General features: G+C 39.3%; 1 protein-coding gene across 2 annotated transcripts in view; it reads left to right on the top strand.

Annotated features, from left to right (window-relative positions):
* LOC143038122 (uncharacterized) overlaps positions 1 to 18,696 on the top strand; it is an 84,477-nt gene extending 65,781 nt beyond the window's left edge. The window contains exons 11-12 of one of the 2 annotated variants that reach the window (XR_012967547.1): positions 375 to 546; positions 940 to 18,696. Coding sequence is in view for 1 of the 2 variants with exons in the window: in XM_076207119.1 (XP_076063234.1) it covers positions 375 to 491 (117 nt within the window). In the remaining variant the exon portion in view is untranslated. Of the gene's footprint in view, positions 1 to 374 lie in introns of both variants that reach the window. The other variant, XM_076207119.1, reaches the window with a different exon arrangement.
* Positions 18,697 to 27,696: the final 9,000 nt, after the last annotated feature.

Below are 27,696 nucleotides of genomic sequence, written 5' to 3'. Positions count from 1 at the left end.
TGTTCCTCAAATACCACTTTTGTCTGCATAGTTCATTTGTTTTTTCATAACTTTAATATCTATGCTTCTCCTTTTATGCATGGGGGGAAGGAGAGGGGGTGGTCGCCGATTTAATGAAGCAGCCTTGCTGTGGATGTGCTGTGACTTGCAACACTGCCTCTGACCCAGGGCAGTGGACAAGGTGCAGGGATGGCCCGTCATCCAGGAGGTGCTAAGATGGGAGGGAGGATGGTGGGGAGTGGAATGTATTTAGGGGTGAAATGGGTGGGAATAATTTTATGCCTTTTTCTTTTTAGCTATCTCCCTTGAAAGGGGGAAAAGGCCTTGGTATATGTATGTGTGTGTGTATAATTAAGTATATGAATGATTTGCAGGTACACACAGTCCAGTGCCACCCAGAGGTTGAGGGAGCATCTTCTCTCATCCAGATGAGTTTGGGAGCTCCACCAGCTTTGATTACCGCTGTTGAAAAACCACCAAGTTTTGAATAATCATAGCAGTTTGCCCATCACCTTCGGCAGAACACAGAGCATCATTATTCTCATGGTTTGTAGGACAGATTAACCATGTTTGTGCATAATATCCATCAATAATGCAAAACCATATGAAAAGGGTTTGAAAACATTGTGAATATGTACATGTTGCACTCGTTTGAGGTTCACTGACATGGATCATAGAAATGAATATAATGGTAGTGTAAAGAGGACAGCATCTATCTTTTCTGAAGTATAAAACAGATGTTATTTGTATAACACTGAAAATTGATTGATAGATGCAGTGATTTGAAATTGGGGTGTTACACGTTAAAACAACGAAACATTAGAAATTCAGCAAAGTGATTGGTGTAATGCAGTGTTCATTATCACAATCTGCACATGTTCATAATTGGATTTGTCCAATTATGCCCACCCGTTGGGAAATTTCTATTTTATTCTTCAGAATTTTAATGAAGCATTATAGTTTAACACTTCATAATTCAACTGGTGCAAAAATAGAAGAGGAACCATTGGTGCTTAAATCGTCCAGGTTGGTGAGTTGTTGCCATCAGGTTTGTTTGAACAAGCACCAGGCAAGGCCCTAACAAGGCATGTGCATTGAGGGCAGGTTAGGGAAGATCTTTCTTCCCAAGGGCATTAACAGATTGGCATAAGGTATGAGGCAGCCTGGCTGTTGCCCATATATCTACCTCAGGGTACCTTAACGCCATTCAAGATTGCAATTTCATGCTCTTTTTCTTTAATACCTGCCATTTAATGTAGCATCTTTATTCAGTCTTTTTTTTATTAGTTATTATTATTTTTCCTGTGATATCCAAGCTTGTGTGTGGATGTAGTTGTTAGTAGATAAGGAGGGAAGGAACAGGAAACTTGCTCGTGTTTCCTCCCATCTTAACATGCATACTTCTGCTTTCTTTGCATCTTGTCCTTGTTGTTAACAACACTTTTGAATCAATGTGCCAAAGGTACAGTGCTCTACCATTGTGCCATGAGGAAGTGTGCCAAGTGGAGAAGAGAAGAGCTGACCTTTTGTGCTCTTAGCTTGGACTGTGGAATTGGCAGGAAACCACTCACTCAATGTCCAGTGTTCCATTATCATTTGTTTGAAAATTGGGTGTATTGTAGTGTTTAATAATTTAATCTATATTGTTTAGAATAATTATCTTAATGTGCCAATATTCATAATTTAAAGATATTTATCTGAAAGTATCATATATCCCTGTTGTTGTAAACACTTCCGATTTGACCAGTTACATTTTATTTTCTGATATTCCACACCTTTTTCTTGTTTTTCTTTCTTTCATTATATAGATATATTTTCCTCTTATGGTGCTACTGTATACCTGGTTTTTATGTGTGATTTAAAGCCATGGCTGTTATTTTGATAGTTTTTTTTATGGGTGTTCCATAGTTATCCAAGTGGAGGTAGGATATGTAATATATTGCCTCGGAGAAAGAAGAGGTAGGACAAGGCCCACTCTTAAAATAAGTGTTAGGGCAAGATAAGTTTTGGCATGGCACATCCAAATATTAATCAGGTATGAGGCAGGAATGTGAATGAAAATAAGGATTTTAGGAGCAAGCTTGCTTGCAATAATCTCATGAGCCTGTCGTTTATGTTTATTGTCCCTCCTGTGTATCTTTATTGGGTGTTATGAATTATAGAATATACTTTCTTGAATGATGATATAATTATAACTTGTGGACTGTTGCTATGGTGGGGTCTTATGTCTTACACTTCATAGGAAAACTTTTTAGGTTGTGGAAACACAAGGGGTTGTCATACAGTATATATTTGTCCACTGTACTTGACTGAATTTTCTTGTATATTTTTTCTGTCTGTTACTATCAAACTGGTGTGTTAGATTTATCTTTTGATATGGGAGAGGTTCATTCCACTAAGGGTTAATCATATTATCCTTTGATTATATGGTATTAGTTACAAATACCTATTGCACAGCCATCCCCATTTTAAGTTTGACTGAGTAATTACTACCAATAAAAAAAAAAAGTACAAAATGTGACCCGTAGAGAGAACAGTTGGTTTGTACAGTAGTGTACATCGGATGGAAGGTTGTATGGGAAGATTTTTGCTAGGCTGCTACATAAGCTATGGTTGTTCCTAAAGGATTTTTTTCTTTTTTTCTTTCTATTGTATTTATTTTGTCTTTTACTATTTTTTTTAACAACTACCTCACATATAATTGAGGATGATTTGTTGTAATGCAGGTAACAATCTGTCAGGTCACCAAGACTTTAAACATTCCAGATCTGTTTCTATTATGTCAACAAGCTTCACTAAGGGATTGATGAGCAGCAAGACACCTGAGATGTGCAAGTTGACTATAATGAGGACTTGTTTCAGAGCTCAGTCATACAGCATATACGACTGTAGTATTTAATCACATTTATTTGTTGTGTATATTGTGTATATTCTGTTCATTATACTTATGAAATTTTGACTTGCATGTACAAACTCAGTCTTAACTTGGTCTGTTCAGTGTTGACTAGGATGTGAAGTAAATTCAGCACATTGGTTACTGTTGCATAAAGCACAATGTCGCTCCAGCTCACTTAGAACAGTGGTCAGTGAGATGTGAATTGACATTCCAGCTCTAGATAGAATATTGAGTGAAAAATTTATGTCCAAATAACTCTACATTGCTGTAAGGCTTGTGCTGTCTCAGCCCACCTCAGTGGTTATGTTGTTGAATGAATCTTACATTGTTGTTTAACTTGTTGAGTACAGTATCTTGACATGAATCTATACTCTGTTGAAATTAATTTGGCAAAGATTTGCTCATGTAATAGTACTGATTATGGTATCCAAATTTCAAATCTTGTATGTTTCAATTTTTCATGATTTTTCTGTTTTCCTGCTAGGTAATGTCTGTATTTCACCAGGAATGTTGCCTAGTTTTATGATCTTAAATATTTTATACTAATAAGGCTTTGCCAAGTTAGTTTGAGCAAAATATGAAAGATTTTGTTGACTTTCTTTATATGCTTGATCATGCTTTAGCCACCAGTATTTTGTTATAGTTTGTGTAAGCATAGATCCTATGTACTTTTCCTCATATGTAAAAATCAAAGTAGAAATCATTGACAGGTGAAAAAGGAGAATAAGTGCTACTGGCAAAATGAAGTACAATATTTGTTATGTTGGGTTTTTTAGTTTGCAACATTCTCGTGTGAAGATATGAATTTAGTGGGATGTACTAGAATGTTATGACCTCACCCTCCATGGTGCTACTAAGCCTAGAGGCAGCAAGATTCCTCAGTGTATCAGGAAGGAGGAAAGCCGTCACTGATTGGTGCACATAAAGTCCAGGTGCTCGTGTCTGGTGCCCAGCATTACTGTACAAGTGAGGAGGTGCCACCGTAGGCAAAGCTCTTTATAGTTATCTGACTGGGTGCTCTTACATTTTCAGTTAAAACTGGACATTCTCTAGAAAGATAGCAGACTAGAATTGCCCTCAGCCTAAGGTCAAATGAAAGTAATCTAGATATTTTCTAGAAAATATTCATTTTTACATCATGTACATATATTTAATCTCATTTAATACTGTTCATTTAACACTGTTCAGATTAACCTATTTTGCCAAAACCAACCTATAGGAAAAATGAGATAAATTGTGTGTGACTGTAAATGTGACTCATTCTGCTCCAAAAAGGCCCTGGGGCAAATATCATAAGACAGTTTGAATTGGTGGACTCTCATGCTCATTTTAAATTGTACTCATGGAATACACTGGCATGTATTGTTTTGTTGCTCATATGATAGAATAGTCTTGTATTCTGTGTTTTTGTGCAGGTATACACTTGTACAGTACAAAGAACACAGTACAGCATACACATGAGTAACAACAGTCAAGCAGGATAGACATGTGACATACAGCTCAGTTGGGATTTTTCAAAGAAGGCAAGGGAGTTGAAGATATTGTGGGAGACCAAAATACTATAAGTAGTCTACAGAAAGTAGCTCTTGGGATCCTGAATGTGCATAGAATATATGGCGATAAAGAAAAACATCATGGTAATATGAATTTTAAAGGAAAATGGGGCATGCAAAGATTAAAGGACTAGAAATAGAAATGATGAACATGGAGCTAAAACAATAGTTGAATAACGTAAACAAATACAATGTAAATAAAATAAATTGGCCAATTAGAAAAGAACAGTGGGAGATAAAGAGGAGGCAGTGAATACAGAGAACAAATTATATGAGAAGGACTAGAAGTCAAATGAAAAGGATATTTGGGATATAGAGAAAATGGGTTGAAGAAGGGTCATGAAATTAACAAGTTAGATTAAAGGAATTCATGCAATATCAAGGGAAGAAAAAGCAAAAAAATTTCGAAAAATGTAGTCATGGGTGCTTAAGAATATGTATATATGTAACTTCTTGTAGAATGAACATACAGATAACGGGATCCTAAGTCCCATCTCACCCTCCCACTTTTTCACCTTTTATGACTCAAATGGAAGTCACAGCACAGAACCCTCCACCACCATTACCACCACAGGGGATAAGATAGAGCCATAGAAGTGATAAAGGACAGTTCAAGGAAACAGCATAAAGGAAGGGCAGTTGTAGTACAAAAGTAGCATTATTCCTCTTTGAATAGAGATTTTGCTCTAACATGGATGAGTGATATGTGGTGTGAGTCCATTGAGGTACCCCAAAACAGTCCCTAAAGTATTGCCTTCATGTTTCTATACACTGAGCAGGGGACAGAGATGACTATCCTTCAATCATTGGGAGTTAGGACAAAAGGGAAGCAAATGGGTGACAGATGGATGGGCAGTGATGCATGTCTTGGTTAGCAACCTCTTATGTAAGGGGTAAGAGGCCCTTGGTATGTAGATATAGATAGATGCAATAGAGAAAATTTGAAAAATTAACCTCTTAAATACGAGTCAAATTCTCGTGTGCATTATTGGATGCCTAATGTACTATGCATCACACTACTTGTCTTGTAAAATATGAAGTCACTGCTGCATCACTCATTCTCTTTCACTTTGAGTAATAATAAACACCAGTTCACAGAATTCAGGGGTCACTTAGCCACAATTACAAAATAAATATAATTGAGATGCTGACCCTGACAGCCTCGTAAACCCACTTGCACCTCGTAACACCTCCGTAGGTGTCGTCATATCGAAGAGGTTAAGGAACTAGTTAGTGAAGCTAAATTGAAAAGCGAGATGGAACAGGAGAAGAGTTTTATTGAAGAGTGATAGGCCATAACTGGGGAAGTGATACCAAAGAAGAAATGAAGGATATACAGTGAGACCTGTCATTAACGGACGTTAATTAGCGGCGTTTGCTGTGTTTTCACTGTGTTTTCGGTGTTTTGGAGTGGTTTTTGGGTGGCATAGTGATTGCACGCACAAAACAACAGCACCAAAAACACCGAAAACACAGCAAAAACACCGCAAACACAGCTAATTAATGTCCGTTAATGAGAGGTCTCACTGTACTAGTATAGATGGCTTAATATCAATGAGGTAAGAGGTCATTGATTGCTTTATACAGAAAAAAACAAACAAGAAATGTCCATAATTTCTGAAATTGAATCAGCTGTGCATCAAGAATTCCCTTTCACTGCTTTATGAACTTCTTGAATATGTTTGTCAGTTCACTTTATTGGAGGGTCCAAGAGTTTCTTCTCTATATTTTTATTCTCTGCCAACCTCTTGATATTGTTTCTCTACTTCCAGTATGTCTATCACACAAGTCTCACTAAAGTCTCTATCATTGCATGATCCAGCATATTCCCCCACTCCACTCAATGTATTCATATCCATCTCTTTCATTCTTGTGTCTGAATATGGAGTCAAGTTGTGACTGATTCTTCTCCTTTACTGATTATATATTATGTGAATGTTTGAATTTTATCTTTAGGAATATCTCACTAGTAAATGTTTTGATACATGACATATGACATCAGTCCTTCATTATCATTGGCTACATTATCTAATCCAAACCATTCCAGTACATACTTGTTCTTATATTCATGTTACCAACCATCACTACCTTTTCCTCACATATTTTCTTTCTTGAGTGTATATCTACTCTCCTTTACCACCTGCTTAGTAATTACTTTTGTTTTTGGCTATACAATTCTTAATTCCACACGGAGTAACACTTACCCATATTTTGGCCACTGCATTTACTACTCTTTTTCTATTTCCATGTCTACTCATCCTTACAATAGTTATATTTTTAACTTAAACCTCATCACAGCCCACTGTTGTTTTGTCCACTTTTAATCATAGCACCCATCTTGCTTTACACAGACATCTTTCAGCTATTCAAATCATTACTATATTGAAAATGTTTCTAGTTCTTTGTGATAGTTGTTCCTTTTTGTCATATTACCATTTTACCAAGAAAAGAGGAAGGGAGGGGTGGTGAATGGGAGTGGATTATGTGGGAATGAAATGGGTGGGAGTGGATTTATGCATTTGACTTTGGCTACCTCCCATGTAAGGGGGAAAAACTGTTGGTACATATGTATGTACCCTCTTTTAATTACATTCCTCTTTTTGTGTGCTTGCTTGTGCACATTCATGATTTAAGGGCTACAGTGCTTACATGTATGTGTAGATTGCAATGCTTACCTCACATATTACATATACATTGTGCATCAATTGTGTGTTAAGCTCACATCTGATCATTTATGTTCGTTTCACAAAATTTCTATTCCTATTGTTTTCCACTAGGTGTGGCAGGCCACATCTACTCTATAGTTTTGTCATTCATATAATTTAGTCATATGAAGACAGATTGCCAAAACTAGAATTACCAACTCTGGAACAAAAAAGAGAAAGAGGTGACTTGTTGACCATCTACAGAATTATGAGAGGTATAGAAGTCCTTGATAGAGAAGACTTGCTAAATTGGGATAAGAGAAACACAAGAGGACATGGAAGGAAGGTCAAAAAGGACAGTTATAGAAGAGACCTGAAAAAGAAGAGCTTTCCCCGCAGAATGGTGGATGTATGGAACATACTAGATGAAACAATAGTGTGTGCAAAAACAATACATGAATTTAAGAGCAAATTAATTATGGCAATAGATGGTGATACAACCAGGTGAATACAACTAGGTAAATAAATACATGAACTCTTAAAGCCCTCCCATGTTTGATCAGAAGATTTCCTCCATAAATGCAATGTATCTTCTTTAGTGACCTGAACACTGTAATCATGTCATCTGTTTCACTTTGATCTTTCAAAGTTGGTAGACCCATTGTTTTTGGTCTCTCCTCATATGGTTTATCTGCCAGGCTGGGGACCAGTTTGGTTGCTGCCCATTGTATTCTCTGTCTTGTTTATATCCTTCACCGACACATATTCCAGTCTTGGAAGTATCAGGTTTTCGATGAGTTTTTTCATCTCTTCATCCATATATGATTTTTACATACATACATATACCAAAGGCTTTTTCCCCCTACACGGGGGGGGTAGCCAAAAAGAAAAAGGCATAGAAACCACTCCCACCCATTCCATTTCCTATATATTCCACTCCCTTCCACCCTCCTTCCTCCCTCTTGTCTTGGCGCCTCCTGGATGATGGGTCATCCCTGCATCCTTTCCACTGCCGGGTCAGAAGCAGTGTCGCAAGACACAGCACATCCACAGCAAGGCCGCTTCATTAATTCGGCGACCCCCCTTCTCCGTCCCCCCATGATATATGATTTTTGAGAAGAGTTAAAAATGAGGACGGTAGACTATTGCAAAAAGATCTAAATACTGTTTTTCCATGGAGCCAAGAATGGGAAAGAAAGTTCAATACCAAAAAATGCAAAGTACCAGAGATGGGCAATAGCAACATAAGGCCATACTTAAACTATTCCATGGGAAGCAAACACATTACAAAAGCAAAAGTGGAGAAAGACTTGGGAGTGTTGATAAAAGACAACCTGTCAGCTGACAGACATATCAACAGGATTGTGGGAAAGATATATGGACAGTGGACTGCTGCAGAAGATTGAAGTGGAGTTCCATAATATGGATGAAGTGATAATGAAAAAAATTGTTGAAACCCTGATATATCCAAGACATCAATATCATGGTCCCTACACAGAGTAAAGGATATAAGCAAGATTGAAAGAATACAAAGAGCAGCAACTAAACTGGTCCCCAGCCTGGCAGATAAACCACACGAGGAAAGACTGTACTGGGTCTACCAACTTTGAAAGATCGAAGAAAAAGAGGTAACATGATTACAGTGTTCAGGCCACTAAAGGGGGTATATTGCATTGATAGAAGAGCTCTGATTCAGGATGGGAAGGCTTAAAGAGGTCATGTAAGTAAATTAACAAAGACCTTATGTCAAAAGGATGTGAAAAATTACAGTTTTCCATATAGATGTATAAATATGTGGAATAGCTTAGAAGGTGGTATAGTCCAAGCTCAAACAATACACAAGTTCAAGTCTAAATATAATAATTGGAAATCAAAGATATAGGTTAAGTTGGAACTGTACATGAATTTGAGTCTGAGTATGTTAGAAAATTAGAGAATAGGAGATGGGACCCAATGAACATTGCTCCTTCCTGTATACAGTACTACAAGTAGATAAATACAAGTTGCCCCAGATACTTGCATACCATGAAGATAAATTTGATGCAGTCTCCTTTTGTGCCAAGCTTTCATTTACAACTTGGAAATTTTATTCTCAACATTGTTATTCATAGAATCGCATCAGGCTTAGATTATGATATTCCCATTTGGTGCCATGGTGCGACTGATGTGATGCATTGCACCATGGCATGTAGTACCCTGTTGTTTTTTTTTTTTTTTTTTTTTTTTTTTTTTTTTTTTTCATTTTGATTATGTATATCCCTTCCTCATACCTCCTTTTCCACCATCTCTGTAAATTGTGAGCCTTACACAAGAAACAAGATTCATATCTGTGCAGATGTGTATGTAATATACATTTCAGTTAGTTTAAATGAAGACTTAAGTACAGTGTAGTGCATTGAACATAATTTGTATAGCTAATGGGAGGTATTAGGGTATTATTTGTTTAGAAATTCATCCCAATTAATACTGTTAAACTAAGATCAAAATGTGATTAACAAATAATTAATGGTGTTTTTAGGAATCTAATCCACTTGTGAAATGGATCACTTGTGTTAACTATTGAACACTAACACTTATGCAGGTCCTAGCACAGTGCCATCCACAAAACCCCTCATAACAGTAATAATCTCTTGCACAGTATATTTGAACCCCCCAGTGATATATTATCTCATTAACAATTCTATCTACACCACTTTCACTGGATCCATCTACATACATTGCACTTCTGTATTTAATAATACCAGGATCATGGCTTTTTAAACCAGTGATAGGAGTGTGTAGGCAGTCCTTTTAAATTGACATTAGAGAGTCCTCTCCCTGCCACTTTTCTTCAAGTCCTGTTACTACTGTTACTACCTTCACCTGTGTCTGGAGATACTCAGTGGCACATGGTCTCCAAACAGGACCTCAAATCTCTGTCAGGTTCAGCTATCATTCTTCCACTTTTTTACATAAGGATAGATAACAACTGGTGCTTACTCCCTCCCCTTCTTCCTGCCAACCAACTTATACAGCACAGATATCAGTCCAGTATTCCTGGACAGATCTGGGAAGGCCAGACAACCAGTATTGATTACAGTGGGGCCACAGGTTTCTTGGAACTCAAGACAGTAATTATTGTTGTTACAGTTCTTGCTTCCTGCTCATTGAAACTTTTTCCGTACATTTCAGTGACTTGATACTTGTGTGTATGTGCATATGGTACTGCAACACTTGTTGTACCTCACTTGTTACCTTTACTTTTGCATCACTCTTGTGTGTTTTAGCCATTTTTTATCTCTGTATTTCTCTGCCAACAATTTTACATTTTACAGTGGGTATAGTAGGCTGCTTGTACAGTAGTTCAACATATCGTGGGTGACTTTCAGTGTAAACATGAACATAGGTTCATCCTGCTAAGTGCACTACCATGAAGATGTTGGCATTACTATTGGTGAAAAGGGAGACATAAGGACTCGCTCTTTTTCCACATTCAGTCCTGGTCCCTCCTTTATGTCTATATAAGCATAGCTATGGGAGAAGGGGGACTAGCTATATATATTGGATTGCATGGGATGGGTAAAACAAAGAAGGTAAGATTTGGGGTCATATCTGAAATAAAAAAAATAATAACTGTTGTTCTCTCCTAAGAACTCAAGCTTGCCTTCAGACAATTTGAATCTTCCATCATACATACATACATACATACATACATATACCCTTACAAGGGAGGTAGCCAAAAAGGAAAAGGCATCAAATCATTCCCACCCATTCCATCCCTGAATACACTCCACACCCCTCCACCCTCCCTCTTATCTTAGCACCTCCTGGATGACGGGTCATCCCTACATATATATACACACACACATATACAAATATATATCAAAGTTTTTTTCCCCCTTACAAGGGAGGTGGCCAAAAAACAATCATAAAAAACACTCCCGACCATTCCATTCCCAACATATTCCACTCCCATCGACCCCCTTCCCTCCGTCTTATCTTGGCACTTTCTGGATGACAGGTCATCCCTGCATCTCGCCCACTGCCCTTGGTCAGAAGCTGTGTTGCAAGACATGGAACATCCACAGCAAGGCCACTTCATTAAATTGGCAATCCCTCCTCTCTGTCCCCTCGTGCATGAAAGGAGACGACTGGAAGAAATCCCTTCGGGCTGCATCAATTTATTTTTTACATATACCCCCTCACCCCCCATTCCCCACCCACTCCTCTTTGTGCATCACAGCATCATTCATACACAACCATTCTCCATTCACCCCCATCTTCTATCATCTCCTGTCCTTCCTCAACAGACGTTCCCCTCTTTCCCAATGTCCCTTTTACCCCATCCATCCATCTCATCTTGGGTCACCCCTTCACGTTCACTCCTTCCACCTCTGCCTTCCACACCTCTTTTACTAATCTTTCTTCACACATTCATCCATGTGTCCAAACCATCCCAATATTCTTTCATCAACCCTATCTCCCAACTCCTTTCCACCCCCATTCTCCTCCTCACCTTCTCATTTCTCAGTCTATACAGCCTAGTAACCCAATCATACTTCTCAGGCACCAATTGGGACAAGTGACCACATACTAATAGAGTTCGAACTTAAAGAACAAAATGATGTTAGAAGAAATGAGAAACATAGAGAAGAAAGATTAATGTACAACAAAATGGACTTTGCAAAACTTAGAATTTTTTTTCAAAACACTAACTGGGAAATACTTTCAAATGAAGAAACAAAGATGGAAGAGAAATGGAACATATTTAAAGAAAAATACAAGGAGGGAACAGGTAAATATGTACCAGAGAAGAAACAAAAAAGGGTTTACATTAAGTGTTGGTATAACAAAAAGTGTAGTGATGATAAAGATAGAAGAGACAGCCTGGAAAAGATGGAAAAAAGACAAAAAAATGACCAAATGGCAACATACATCAAACTGAGAAATGATATATGCAGGGAGGAAAAAAGAAACTATGAAAAAGATATAATAGATAAGTGCAAGGACCAACCTAAACTATTTTACAGGTATGTAAATGATAAACTAAAAGACAAACATGAAATAGTGAAAATGTTTGAAGGAAATAGAGAATATATAGATGATGTAGAAATGGCTGAAGTTATTATCAGGCATTTTAGGTCTGTATTTACAGTTGAAAGCTCACAAATTTGGGATGAAGGACAACGAAGATTCACTGAAATGAAAGAAATAATGGTAACACAGAAAGAAATAAGGGACCAAATAAAAAACCTTGACATCAGAAAGTCACATGGGCCTGATGGAATTGCAAACTGGATATTGAGTGAATACACATAATACACATGATTATTGACTTCTCACTCAAAGAAGGAAAAGTACCACAAGATTGGAAAAATGTAAATATCTTGCCTATAAATATACAAAGGTGACAAAGAAAATCCAACAAATTGTAGACCGGTATCCCTTACAAGCACAGTAGCAAATATATGCAAAAAAATTATTAGGAAGAAATGGATTAAACACTTGGAAGAGAATAAAATACTAAATCTTAAACAATTTGGTTTTAGAAGTGGAAGATCATGTAGCACAAATTTGATATGCTTTTACTCAAGATTAATAGAAATAATACAAGAAAGAGATAGATGAGCAGATTGTGCTTTCTTGAACTGTAATACAAAAGGCTTTTGACAAAGACGCAAAAAGCTACTAAGAAAAATTGAAATAATAGGTGGAATACAAGGCAAGTTATTGGAATGGATGAAAGATTTCTTGAATGGAAGAAAAATGAGGTTGGTACTTGGAGACAAGAACTCAAATTGGGAAGATATGATAAGTGGAGTCCCACAAGGCTCTGTATTGGCTCTGATAATGTTTGCTATTTATATAAATTATATGGATGAAGGTGTGGAATGTTATATGAACTTTGCAGGTGATGTGAAACTACTCAAGAGAGTAAGTACAGAGGAAGATTACAAATCTTTTCAAGAAGACCTAGACAAAGTCTGGAAATGGAGTCAGAATTGCGAAGTGAACTTCAATATTAAGAAATGTAGTATAATGGAATTTAGAAAAAGCAAAAATAGAATATCATGTCAATATAAAATTGGTGTAAAGGAAGTAAAAAAGTAAACTCAGAAATGGACCTAGGAGTAACTATATCAAATGACATGACACCAGACAAACACGTCAACAAATTAATTGGAGAAACTTTCAACTTAGTAAGATCAATGAAAGTAGCCTTTGAATACATGGATAAAGAAATGGTAAGAAAATACTAGTTACACTGATAAGACCAAAATTGGAATACGCTGCGACACTATGGTCACCTAGCTCTAAAAAAAATATAAAGAAACTACAAAGAATTCAAAAAGCAATGACAAAGAGGATGCCAACACTCTCCAATTTGACATACAAACAAAGATTGGGTAAACTAAATCTACCAACCCTGGAACAAAGAAGAAAGAGGTGATTTGATAACCATCTACAGAATTATGAAATATGGAAATTCTTGATAGAGATGATTTACTAAAGTGGGACAGAAGAAAAACAAAGAGGACATGAGAAGAAACTTAAGAAGGACAGTTACAGAAGAAATCTAAAACTATACATGACTTTAAGAACAAATTAGATGTGGAAATATACAAATTGGGTTACTAAGAGCATAGCTCTCTTCCTGTAAAATACAACTAGGTAAATACACTGAAACTCCTCACTCTCTATTATGGTCCACATTTCTGCCCAGTACAGTGCTGTCAGCATAATCACTCCTTCATATAATCCCTTAGCATCTATTCCTAAATGTCTTTTTCTCTTCCATCCACCACCCTCCCCCATGTGTACTTATGCTTGACTTTCTTCCTAAACACTGTATTTGCTATCACCAACTCGAGACACATCTCCACTATCAACTCATCACTACGATTTTTTCCTGGAACTCCACACTGCCCAACCACTTTGTCTATTTCTTCATTTCCTACCCTAGCATTAAGGTCTCCCAATACCACTACCTTGACATTTTTCCCTAATCCCCCCATGCACTCATTTAAATCCACCCAAAAACCCTCCCTTTCCTCTACACACTTCTCACTACTGGTCCATTTGCATGTACAAAAACCTACATTCCCTTCTCAGTCCTTCATCTACATTAACCTCGGAGAAACCTTCCACTCCACGCTTACCTATCTCTTCACTAGTATAGCCACCCCTTCTCTCCCTCATCCTTCACTCCTGAGAAACTCCCAACTACACGCCCTAACTCACACTTGCCCCTCCCTTTCAACTTAGTTTCACTCAATACCAACACATCCATCTTCTCACAAACATACTGCCTATCTCTTCCCTTTTATTCTCATCTGTACCACATCCACATATATTAAAAGACCCAAACTTTTGAGTACTGGTTGGAAAACTCCAAGAACCTCTTATGTCCTCTTTGTGGCTACAGGGAGAAGGATGCCCAGTCCTATCCCTGTCCCATTTTTTGTTGCCTCATATGACGCAAGTGGGAAGACTTGGTGGCAGTGTTTTTTTCCCCAGCACAGGGTTAGGCGAAGGAAATGAATATTCAGAGAAATGGTACTGGACAGTAAGAAGAGGTGGGGGGAAAGCATAACAGTGACATTCGCAGTAATATAAAGTATAGTTATTTCTCTATGAACAGAGATTTCCTCTATCACTGACAAAATGATGTGTGGCTCTGGTCTGTAGGGGCACCCCATATAGACCCTAAAGTATCAGCTGCATGCTACTTAGCTACAATAACATGCAGTCTACCCCAGACAGGGTGTATACATATATATATATATGTATATATATATGGGTGTGTATATATGTATATATATATATATGTATGTATGCACACACACAGCTGGGCACCAGTCTGTTAATTGTCATAAGCCTTTTCCAAATCCATGAGGTGGCCAAAAAACATCCTTATGTTTTCCTAAAACTTTCTCACGTATCTGCCTTACCACAAAAATTTGATCCATGGACCCCTACCCGTTCTAAACCTACACTGTTCCTCTCCCAATCCTCTCAATCAAAACCCACCCATAAACCTTCCCTACTACACTCAACAAACTGATCCCTCTGAAACTACAGTCACACTTGTCCCCCTTTCCCTTGTAAAGTGGAGCTATACAGGCAGTCCTCCTGCACTCTACCCTCATATAGTAAAACATTAAACAACCTCATCAGCCAGTCCATCATCACTGTACCTCCCTTTTTCAGACACTCCGCATGACATCTATATAATCCAGGAGCCTTACCTGCTCTCATCATTTTATTTTAATAACTGCTTTCATATCATCTTTCCTTATTTCTCCGCCATTTTCTTCATTCATCACAGTCATTTGTTAGTGCTTCCCACTGCAACTACTTTTCCCTCCCTATCCTCCTTCACATTTAGGAACTCCCTAAAATATTCTGTCCATCTTCCTCTCACTGCTGTCTCTTCCATTATCATCTCTCTGTCTGCATCTTTTACTTATTCTTCTCTACTTGATTTTCCTCCTCTTCCTCTCTTAATTTCCCTCCAAAACATCTTTTTATTTCAAAATTTTCTGTCATACTCTTATCTCATTTCACATCTCTCTTCTTTGCTTTATCTTGTGCTTTATTTCTCTCTTCTTTGTACCTCTCATATGATTCTCTCATCCTACTTTGTAACCAATATGTGAATGCTCACTTCTCTTCTACAATCTTCTTTGCTTCATCATCCTACCACTCACTACCCTACCTTCTATTTCCTCCCATCCTCCTTGTTCCACACACCAACTTTGCACACCTTGTGACACCCTCCTTGAACCATCTTCATTCCTCCTCCACTCCTAGTTCTACTCTATCCTTCACTTCCTCCCACTCCTCTCTCAGCTTCTTCTTGTACTACTTCTCATTTTCTTTCTCACTTAAGCAGCTTACTCTAAACACTTCCCTATCTTCTGTTCTTTTCCTCTTTCTCCATCTATCCTCCACTCTCAACTTACCTTCCACCAAAAATGATCTGATATTCCCTCACTCTCTCCCCTTAGAACATGTACATCCAAAACTCTTTCCACACTTCTTGGTACCACTACATAATCCATTAAAGCCCTATCTACCACCCTTCCATCCACCACCCTCTCCCATGTGTACTTATGCTTGTATTTGCTATCATCAACTCTCTAGACACATCTCCACTATCAACTCATCATTGTGATTTTTTCCTGGAACTCCACACTTCCCAATCTTTATAGGTTCATTTCCTACCCTTGCATTAATATCTCCCAGTATCACTACATTGACATTCCTCCCTAGACCCTCTATGCATTCATTTAAATCTATCCAAAAAGCCTCCCTTTCCTCTACACTCTTCTCACTGCCAGGTCCATATGCACTTACAAAAAACCCATATCTCCCTTCCCAGTTCCTTCATCCACATTAACCTTGAAGAAACCTCTTTCCACCCCACCACACATTTACCTATCTCTTCACTCTCTAGTATAGCCACCCCTTCTCTCCCTCATCCTCTCTCACTCCTGACACCTTCCCAAACTCAAACCTACCTCTCCCCTTCAACTTAGTTTCATTCAATGCCAACACATCCATCTTTTTCCTCACAAACAGATTGTCTATCTCTTCCATTTTACTCTCATCTATATCACATCCATTCACATTAAAAGACAAATCTTAGGGTTCTGGTTAGATTTTTTTTTTATCCCCTTTGTGGCTACAGAGAGAAGGATGCCTATATATATATATATATATATATATATATATATATTATTTTTTCATTCAGTTTAATCCAATATCCTATCTTCATTTTCTCTCCAATCCCCAGTCACCATCATAACTTTCCTAGCTTAATAATTTTTCATCTGAAGCATAAAGACCCCATATTTATGTCATCACTGTGTATCTGATATCATGGTTTGTATACCTCTTTCTGGGAACTAAATACCAAAAGCTGATTCCACCTCAATTACACATTTTCTTTCTGTTTTGTTTCATTCATGACCATGACATTCATTTCTCTTACTGCTCATTTATTGTCTTTCCCATTCTACCTCCCCATGAACAGTCCATTTCCATTTGTAATTTTAATGTCTTGACTCGTTTCTTTTCATCTTTTTCTAAACAAAGGAAAACTAATCATTTTTTATGTAAGTACTTATAAAGGGTTGGCTTGTGGTGGTGCAGTGCCTCATGGATAAGGTCCATCCAAACATGAGGTGTCTAATTCATTGTTTTTGTCTGTAGACTTTCTAGTTGTTGCCGCTAGTGATGATGTGCAAGTAGTGTAGTATTGCCTCAAGTATAATGTGCAACATTCCAATGGTAGAATATTTGTGATGAATTTGTAGATATTGAAGGACCTGCATTGTTGTTATAAATAGAAGCTTTCTGTGGAGGAATGAGTGCTCATGAGGAATCAACAGCACACATACTTACTGCCATGCAAGTACACTGTTCACACACACATTCACGGGTTTTCACAAAACAAGCCACCATACTAGGAAAAGTACCTTGTTATGCAATTACACACACCACTCTGCCTGTCTTAGATACTACAAGATGAGTGTAAGAAACAAATATCAGGTTGTTTAATGCCTACCTTTAATGCTAAGAGTTGCAGTAGCATCAGGTCATGCTTAATTTTGGGTTCATTTACACCATTCACCTCATTCAAATATAAAGAGAAATTATTTATGTACATACTGTGACCTCAAATACCCAGTTTAATGTTGTTAATCAGTGGTACTTTATTGCCAGTTAAGGAAGGAATCATGGCCACTGTTGTCGAATGAAGGGAATGGTTACACTAGCCAAAAGTTTGCATTGGCTATGAGGACATTAAGTTGGAATCTCAGGCTTGATGGACAAGTGAGGCTCAACTGTGAGCCATGAGCGGTGCTTTCACCTTCAGGACAAGTCTAGGCTAAGGTGACTACATTTATTGTCATTCTGGCTCTGTATGTTTGAGCTTCACTCATCTTCAAATAGTTTGGGTTTGACATTTTCATGTTCAAGATAGATTAAAAAAAAAAAAAAAAAAAAAAATCTGTTAGTGTAGTAAATACAGGTACTTAGATCAGGTGCAGGGCAGGTGAAGGCCGGAGCATTGGAAGCTTTCATCACCACTCCTTTACATCACCTGCCAGCTGTTTCTGATGACCTCTTTAAATGTTTTTCTTCTCAGTGGATTGGAAACGTTCAGAGTAAGCAATGCAACTGTTAATTGTTCACCCATCCTCAAATGTTTGGCCTTTCATTTCCTTTCTAAAGTAAAATTGAGTTACTGTATTTCATGAGCTATAAAAGCCAAATATATGTTTGTTTTTTTCATTATTCTCTTCCAGGTACTTTTATTCAGGAAGAAAGATAAAAAGGCAGTTTATATTGCTTGTCTAAAGGTTTCTCTTTACCTTCAACTCAGGATACCATGGCAAAAGGATAATCAGGTGGTTTACCCAGCATTACATAGAAACTTAATCCTTTTCTATTTGCAGCAGTTAAGAAAAGCAGATTAAAGTAAGTTAAAACTTGTAGATGTTCTTGTTGATGTTTGTGTGAGAGCAAGCACGAATGAAGTGTATGTGCATGAGAGAAGACTCTGGTGACTTATTCATGGTGCACACAAAAGACAATAAACTCAAAAATATGACATTGTGTAATTATTCCAACCCCATTCTTACTTTACTCGTCTCTTGACCCTACTGAAGATTTTAATATAATTTAATTTAATGTCATGGAAAGCCCCTTCTCAGAGAGGGCTAGGACAGTGGGTCCTTACAAAGAACATTTTGAAGCATGATAATTTAATGTAATGTGCCTGTTGCTACACAGCCTTGAATTATCTCCACTCCTGAATTCTAGCCCAAGTAGTGATGCTCAAAGTAATTTTGCTAATGTCCCAAACATCTGTATTTATCCAATTGTAGTATACAAATAAGGAACAATGATGGTGGGGGTCCTGTATCTTACTGTATAAGAACTCATGATTACTTTGTAGTGGGACAAGGGCACTACAGTTTGGCAATATCCTGTATGATGGCAGCCCTTTTCAGGATCCACCCAATTTACCCCCCACACGGAAGATGCAAAAAAAAAATGTGCTTGAAACATAGCCCCAATACCCCGCATCTCTCTACTAAGGTCACCCAAATGTGGAATTAATAGTAATAACCAAACAAGGAGGGAACAGTGGCTGTTCCTGACCCGAAGCCCTTCTTATTATATTCCCTTTGTCCTGCAACACCTCAACACAACCAAACTTATGGGGTTAGGTTTTCCTTGTCTGATATAAAATTCATTTCAAGGTCTTGTAGCCATTTCCATCTTGTCTCCTGTCTAGGAAGACATAGGGAAAATCTCAAAGCACAATTCAAAAGCATACTGAAGAAATGTTAACTGATGCCTCACAACCTCCACATAGTGCCCCAGGGTTGACTAATTAGGAAGTTTATGCAGAGTGAGGCAGTGACAGACTGACAGCAATCAGTTGTCAAAAATTTCTCCCACAAACTTCATTCTTCCAACTAATAAACAAAAATCCTCCAGCGTGCTTGGTGAATACAGATGATGTCTGAAAGTCCTTGATCACAACCCATGATGGTGTAGGTCCACTGGTCACCCTATAGTAGGACTAAGGCACAACACAGCTTGGCAACAGCTTGTATGACTTGGCAGCCCTATCCAATCAGCTCATTCCACATGGGGAATAGGCTAGAAGTACCCTAATCAAAGCCTTCCTAAACCTAACCTGGTTGGGGAGTTATCCCCAGCAAGGTCACCCAGAACACAAATAAGACATACCGTATATACTCGTCTATAGGTCGAAATCTTAAGGATTTTTTTTTTAGGCCAAAACCTAGGGGTCGACCTATACACAAGTAATAATCTTGTTAGGTTGAAATCCAGACATGGCAAGAAAGGCTAGGAAGAACTCTTACCTTTTCTTTAGGTTCAGAAATCAAAATATTTACCTACTAAATACTACCAGTAAACAATGGGTACATAAAATACACGGTACGTACTAAAACGTAAAATTCCTTCTAGATACGGTAACCCTGTTTGTTAAATTTCTTAACACAGGCGAGCTTATTATATCATGTATACTATTACAGTACCCATAATTGTTAAACAAAATAATGAAATGCTGTGATATTCTCAAATTTATTTTTTAATTTTTTTTATATTTTTATATTTTAGTTTCGACCATGGGCGCAATATAGCAATAGAAAATTAATCATTAATTTTATAAATTAAAATGTATCATTGTAATATGCAATTTTGTGGGCGGAAGTGAAAATGAAAAATACCTTGCCACAAGCATAGGATCGGAACGCCATCTTGTCTGTCAATTGACGGCCTCGGTGCTTCCGACAGTACCTCGCCAGGTACATTTTCTTGAAGGAATGTTATGGAGCGGAGATACATGCATTCCTTCAAGCTGCAAGAACTTTGTATAGCCAGCAAGCTAAGTGGTTGAAAAGCCCGCCAACTTCTCATTTCTTCGTCGTCGGCATGTATCATAACAAATATGACGTACTATTCGTCCGACACGACTTCATTACTTACGAAATGTTTTAGCATCTTTCTTGTTTTTTTATTTCCGATCACAAAATTGCATATTACGTTGATACATTATAATCTACAAAATTAATAATAAATTTTTATTGCTATGTTGCGCCCTTGGTCGAAACTAAAAATTTACCCAAATTTAGCTTTCTACATGGTATATGTTATTGTTACCATTACCAAAACAATGCATGGATCTCACCATCACGAAAACAAACTGTTCAGTATTGCCAACTTGTTACTGTTACAGTGACACATGGTATAATCCTAAATATTTTAACTGAAATCCACCAAAATCGTTTTCCTTGATGTCGTTGTAGTGACGCAGCCACAGGCGGTCACACACTTCCCATAGTTGGCAAGAGGTGAATATGAGCTAGCCAATCAGGAGCCAGCAAATGGTTCTCGAGCGGCTAGCGACCTCTCTTGCCAACTACGCTGAGCCGCGAGCGACCCTTAAATAGGGCAGCGGCGGCTAGTCAGGACAGAATGGTAATAGCCACGGCAGCAGCAACAACATCTCGTCCAGTCTTGGAGCAGTTCCATCGAGCCTCGCCGTCATCAGCCGCCACCGCCTCTGACGTTAGGCTCACCGTCCAGCTACGACTGATCAGATCCACTAACCAGTGGCTATTACTTGTGGTTTTACCAAAGAGATTAGAATAAGAGACCAAAATGACCTCCTTACGTGTATCGACAGGTACACCAGGTGGCCAGAAGCGATCCCCCTTCCGGATATATCCGCCGAGACGACCGCCCGTGCTTTCCTCTTTGGATGGGTATCCAGATTCGGCGCACCTCACATCATTGTCACCGATAGGGGCTCCCAGTTCGAATCTGACCTATGGTCCAGCCTCCTCAAGTTCCTTGGCACCAAACGTAACCGGACCACCGCTTACCACCCCCAAGCCAATGGACTCGTGGAACGGTTCCACCGCCAACTGAAGGAGTCGCTGAAGGCACAACCCTCATGCGACTGGGTCGACGCCCTCCCCCTGGTGCTTCTCACGATCCGCGTCACACCTAAGGTCGACAATGACATTTCCCCATCGCAGCTACTTTACGCTGAGAACCTTCGCCTCCCTGGGGAAATTGCCACGCCTGCCGTCGGCGATCCGGATCGTCACGCCCTCCTCCAACTCATCAAGGACACATTCGCCAACACCCGTCCAACACCCCCTCGTCCACCACAACCACAGCCGGAGCACCTTCCCCCGGCCCTGTCTACAAGTGACTACGTCTTCGTCAGGAAAGACTCCACACGAGCTCCTCTTCAGCGCCCATACGACGGCCCCTTCCGAGTCCTCAGCAGATCACCAAAGTACTTCGTGATCAACCGAGGTGCCAAACCGGATAGCGTCTCCATCGACAGGCTCAAGCCGGCCCATCTCCCCATCAATCCCCCTACCAAACCTCCAGGGCCACTACAATACCTCTTACAGCATGGTCCTAACCCCATCCTCACCACCGAACCAAGTCATTCCTCACCCCCCGAAACACTCTCCCTTCCAAACCAACACTCCCCTCCAGGGCCACTACAATACATCTTACAACATGGTCCTAACCCCATCCTCACCACCGAACCAAGTCATTCCTCACCCCCCGAAACACTCTCCCTTCCAAACCAACACTCCCCTCCTGCCCCTGACTCTTCACCATACACAGATCACACGCACACGACAGCGAACCCTTCTCCTTCTCCCACCCCGCAACCACATCCTTCTACAACTGTTCCCGGCACCCCGCAAGATCCTCCCCACCCTACGCCCCCACTCTACCATGCAATGCAACAATTCTCACCCAACCTTATGTCTCCACAGCTCCATACTCAACCGACCCCACCTCGCCAGGCATCTGACTTCGACCACACCACCCTGCATTCGAGCCCCCTTCCATCAAGGCCCTCCTCGCCAGACATGCCCCCTGATGGAATGACCACACGTTTTGGGCGAGTGATACGAAGGCCACACCGATTCAACCACGTCGCGCGCGTCGCTCCCTATCTCCCTCGACGCCCGCTCTCGAAGAGAGGGGGAGTGGTGTAGTGACGCAGCCACAGGCGGTCACACACTTCCCATAGTTGGCAAGAGGTGAATATGAGCTAGCCAATCAGGAGCCAGCAAATGGTTCTCGAGCGGCTAGCGACCTCTCTTGCCAACTACGCTGAGCCGCGAGCGACCCTTAAATAGGGCAGCGGCGGCTAGTCAGGACAGAATGGTAATAGCCACGGCAGCAGCAACAACATCTCGTCCAGTCTTGGAGCAGTTCCATCGAGCCTCGCCGTCATCAGCCGCCACCGCCTCTGACGTTAGGCTCACCGTCCAGCTACGACTGATCAGATCCACTAACCAGTGGCTATTACTTGTGGTTTTACCAAAGAGATTAGAATAAGAGACCAAAGTGAATTTCATTTTCCCTGGCTTGTTCGAACCAAACCACAACATCGTCATCTTCACCACCAAACAGCTCCTCCCACTCACTTCTGTGTCGAGTATCGTCATACGAATCGACCTCATCAGCCATAGGAACATCAACATCATCTTTCTCCTCCACATTATCATTAGCCTGATCATCCGCACAGTTGAGATTACAAGACTAACTCTGAGTGTTGGTTAATTTTTTTTCTAACGAAACACGCCTAGCCAGTTTATTCCGAATACCGTACTTGGCAATCTGTTCAAGTTTTTCACTCCGCTGAAATGGCAATTTCAGTGAAACTGATTAAATATTAAAATCAGTGAACTTGAAAAACATAAACCAGAATACATCAGAATTAATGAAGTGAAAAAACCATAATAATCAATTGCTATACCAGGCAAGCCATGCTACTTCAAAGCAAAGGCAGTGGAATGCTCACAGCACCAAAAACAAAAACAAACCACTCGACCTATACATGAGGTATATGGAAAATTCCAGATTTTTGGGCCAAAAATGGGGGGTCGACCTATACACGAGATCGACCTATAGACGAGTATATAGGTAAACAATAGGGAGGGAGTAACAACTCATAAAACCAAGGTGTCACTGTTGCACTTCTATCCTGACCAGTAGCCTCTGTGGGGAGTAGAGAAGCCTTCCTCAAACTTTAAAAATCTACAAAAGTAACACTTCTATGAGGGTAATAATTGTTACCATCGATAGGAAGCTCGCTGGCTGAGCGGGTTAGGGCGTCATTACTTGCGGCGAAGGTCGAGGTGAGGGTGGTTCGAATCCTGCCACCAGCGAAGTTGAACCAAGGGCATGCTTCATTAGATTCCATGCTACAAAGCCCTCTGTGAGGGGCACCGTCCTTGCATCCATTAAACCATATCATCATCATAATTGATAAGAGACTCAAGTATCACAATCATTGATTGCAGCAACAATTACCAAGACAGCCACCAACTTGACCCATAGAGTAAAATGAACCCTGACTTGAAGTAATGAAGATTCTTGGTCTTAAAATCTACTAACAATGAGTTGACAAAAAAATGAATAATGCTTAATGAAACTATATGGTGAATTTGAAGTTCTGGCAGTGAGAATTAACAAGAAAATAAATACTAAATTAAGTTGCAAAAACAGGTTTTGGGCAACCCCCTCCAGTTCAGAATCATCACCCACAAACCTACCCACTTCCTCCCCTCTCATCCCAACACCTGCAATCCTTTCACCCCAAGACCCAGCTCTCCTGGAGAAAGCATAGAAGACATAATGGAGTACATCAACTACACCACACCAGTATATTCCCCACCCCTCAAGTGCCAACAAACAATTCCCTCTCCAAATGACTGAAGTAAATCTCCTGCAGTCATGATACCCATGGGAGCACTTCACCCCCCAGTTCTTCAAATAAACGGTCAGACCATAGCCTCCCAAACTGGAGGTATAAACTGAAACTCCTCCCACCCAAATATCAACTACACACACCAATACCAAATCTTATGGAAACCTAGAGCTTTCAATGTCCCCACCAAACTCAGATGGAAGTATATTCCAAGTTCACTGCCCCCTACTTCCCCAAACAATACTTGGGGACACTAATGACCCAACCACAGCACCCAAACCCAAATGGAAGGAGTATATTCAAAGTTCATCCCCCCCCCCCTACTTCCCCAAACAATACTTGGGGACACTAATGACCTAACCACAGCACTGCAGCTAGTAAAACATAAACCAGCCACAATTGATACACATATATTGTACCAATATATAAAGGAGGAAATAAGGAATATCCAACTACAGACAGGTCTCTAACAAGCACAGTAGTAAAATGTGAAAAAGTTATCAAAAGTAGATGGGTATCTGGAAGAAAAAACTATACTGAATCTAAATCAATTTGGATTTAGACAAGGAAGATCATGTACAACAAACCTGAACTCCTTCTATTAGAGAATAATAGAAATAATACAAGAGAGGATGGATGGGCAGACTGTGCCTTTCTAGACCTACAAAAAGCATTTGATAAGGTACCACACAAGAAACTAATAAGAAAAATAGAATCAATAGGTGGCATCAGAGGAAAATTATTGGAATGGATGGAAGACTTCCTGACTGGGAGAAAAATGAGGGTAGTAGTTAGAGACAAATATTCGAAATGGGAAGGAATGATAACTGGTGTCCCGCAAGGTTTGGGACTGGCTCCAATCATGTTTGCCATATATATAAATGATATGGATGAAGGAGTAGAGTGTTATATGAATTCCTTCGCAGATAATGCAAAAATACTAAAGAAAATAAGAACAGAGGAGGAGTGTGAATCATTACAATTAGACCTGGACAAAATCTGGAAATTGACTCAAAAGTGGGAAGTGAACTTCAATATCAAGAAATGTAGTATAATGGAATTTGGGAAAAGTAAAGACAGAATATCAAGAAATTATAAAATTGGTGAAGTAAAAAAAGTGAACTCTGAAAGAGACCTTGGAGTAATAATCAGCAAAGACATGACACCAGACAAACATATCAATAAACTAGAGAAACCTTCAACCTATTAAGGTCAATGAAAGTGGTGTAACATACGGTGATGTCACTTGTGCTTAGGTGCCGAAAGAGTGAAGGAGACTCCGGTGAGTTTGGTGACTTTATTCTGGTTAGCTTGAGTGTCGACCGAGGCTGGGTCGGCGGGCAGGGCACACGGCCCTGCCCTTAAACCGCAAGGGTAACCGCGCGCTCGGCTGAGGGTACAAGTGGTTACAAGGACAAGAACTGAACTGGACTGCCGGCGACCTGACCCCGGCACCCCTTAAATACTCTTTGTGAGTACCAAAAAGTAGCGTGCCTCTGGCTGGCACAGGGTTGCCGGGTGTAGGCCTGAAGTGTGTTTCTATGAGGATACAAATTCATGAAATACAGGAGTACTAAAGACTTATTCTACACACAACTAATATAAGGCCGAAGGCCAACTATTTCTACACAGTCCCTCAACTCTATGTTCCTCTAACTTCTGAGTCTGCGATGCTATAAGCCGACATAGCACATGTGGGGGCTTGTCCGACACAGTGGCATTTGACTACTTGGATGAGGAAATGATCAAAAAAATATTAGTTACACTAATAAGACCAAAACTGGAGTATACAGCAACACTATAGACACCCAGTACTAAAAAGTATGTAAAGAAATTAGAATAAAAAGAGCAACAACAAAGTTGGCACCAACTCTTTCCAAGTTAACATACGAACAAAGATTGTCCAAATTGGAACTACCAACTCTGGAACAAAGAAGAGAAAGACGAGATCTGCTGACTATAGAATCATGTAAGGAATGTAAATCCTAGATAGGAATGATTTACTAAAATGGGACAATGGAAAAACAAGAGGACATGAAAAGAAACTCAAAAAGGATAACTATAGAAGAGATCTGAAAAAAAAGCTTCCCACACAGAGTATTGGATACCTGAAATAATTTAGATAAGGAAACAGTGTGTGCAAACACTATTCAAGATTTTAAGAAAAAACTTTATGCTGAAAGATACAAAGATGGTTCACCATGAGCATAGTTCCCCTCCCGTATAATACAACTAGGTAAATACATAATACCAACCCAAATAATAATGCACTAGCATATAATGAAATTGCCATAGGCTCTTCCCAAAATGTGTATATTATGCATTTACCTAGTTGTATCATACGGGAAGAGAGCTATACTTGTGGTGCCCCGTCTTTGTATCTCTCCGCATCAAGTTTTATCTTAAAATCTTGAATAGTGTTTGCACACACTGTTTCGTTGTCTAATTTGTTCCAAGTATCTATCACTGTGTGGGAAGCTGTTCCTTTTCAAATGTCTTCTGTAATTATCCTTTTTTAGTTTCTTTTCGTGTCCTCTTGTTTTACCATTATCCCATATTAACAAGTCATTCTTATCCAAGACTTCCATTTCTTTCATTATTCTATAGTCAGCAAGTCTCCTCTTTCCCTTTTTTGTTCCAAAGTTGGTAATTCTAGTTTGGACAGTCTTTGCTCATATGTCAGTTCGGAAAGAGTTGGTGCCAGTTTTGTTGTTGCCGTTTGTATTCTTTCTAATTTTTTTATATTCTTTTTGGTACTGGGTGTCCATAGTGTTGCTGTGTACTCAAGTTTTGGTCTTATTAGTGTAGTTAGAATTTTTTTTATCATTTCCTCGTCTAAATAAGCAAATGCCACTTTAATTGACCTCAAATTGTAGGTTTCTCCGAATATTTTATCAATATGCTTATCAGGTGTCATGTCCTTGCTGATCATCACTCCTCGTTTACTTTTTTCACCTCTTCTTCACCAATTTTGTAATCTTTCGATATTCTGTTTTTACTCTTTCCAAATTCCATTATACTACATTTCTTTATATTGAATTTTACTTCCCACTTTTGAGTCCAATTCCAGATCTTGTTGCAATGAGTTGCAGTCTTCCTCCGTTTTTGCCTTCTTTAGTATCTTTGCATCATCTATAAAGAAATTCATATAACACTACACCTTCATCCATGTCATTGATGTATATGGCAAGCATAATCGGGGCCAGTACTGATCCCTGTGGTACACCGCTTATCACTTCTTCCCAGCTTGAGAAATTATCTCTAATTACTACTCATTTTCCTCCCAATCAGGAAATCTTTCATCCATTCCAATAATTT

This window comes from Oratosquilla oratoria, chromosome 23, assembly GCF_046742065.1.
Source record: "Oratosquilla oratoria isolate Oo_2021 chromosome 23, ASM4674206v1, whole genome shotgun sequence".
NCBI lineage: Eukaryota > Metazoa > Arthropoda > Malacostraca > Stomatopoda > Squillidae > Oratosquilla > Oratosquilla oratoria.
Note: the sequence above shows the minus strand (reverse complement) of the source record. Positions and strands in the feature narration are given on the sequence as shown.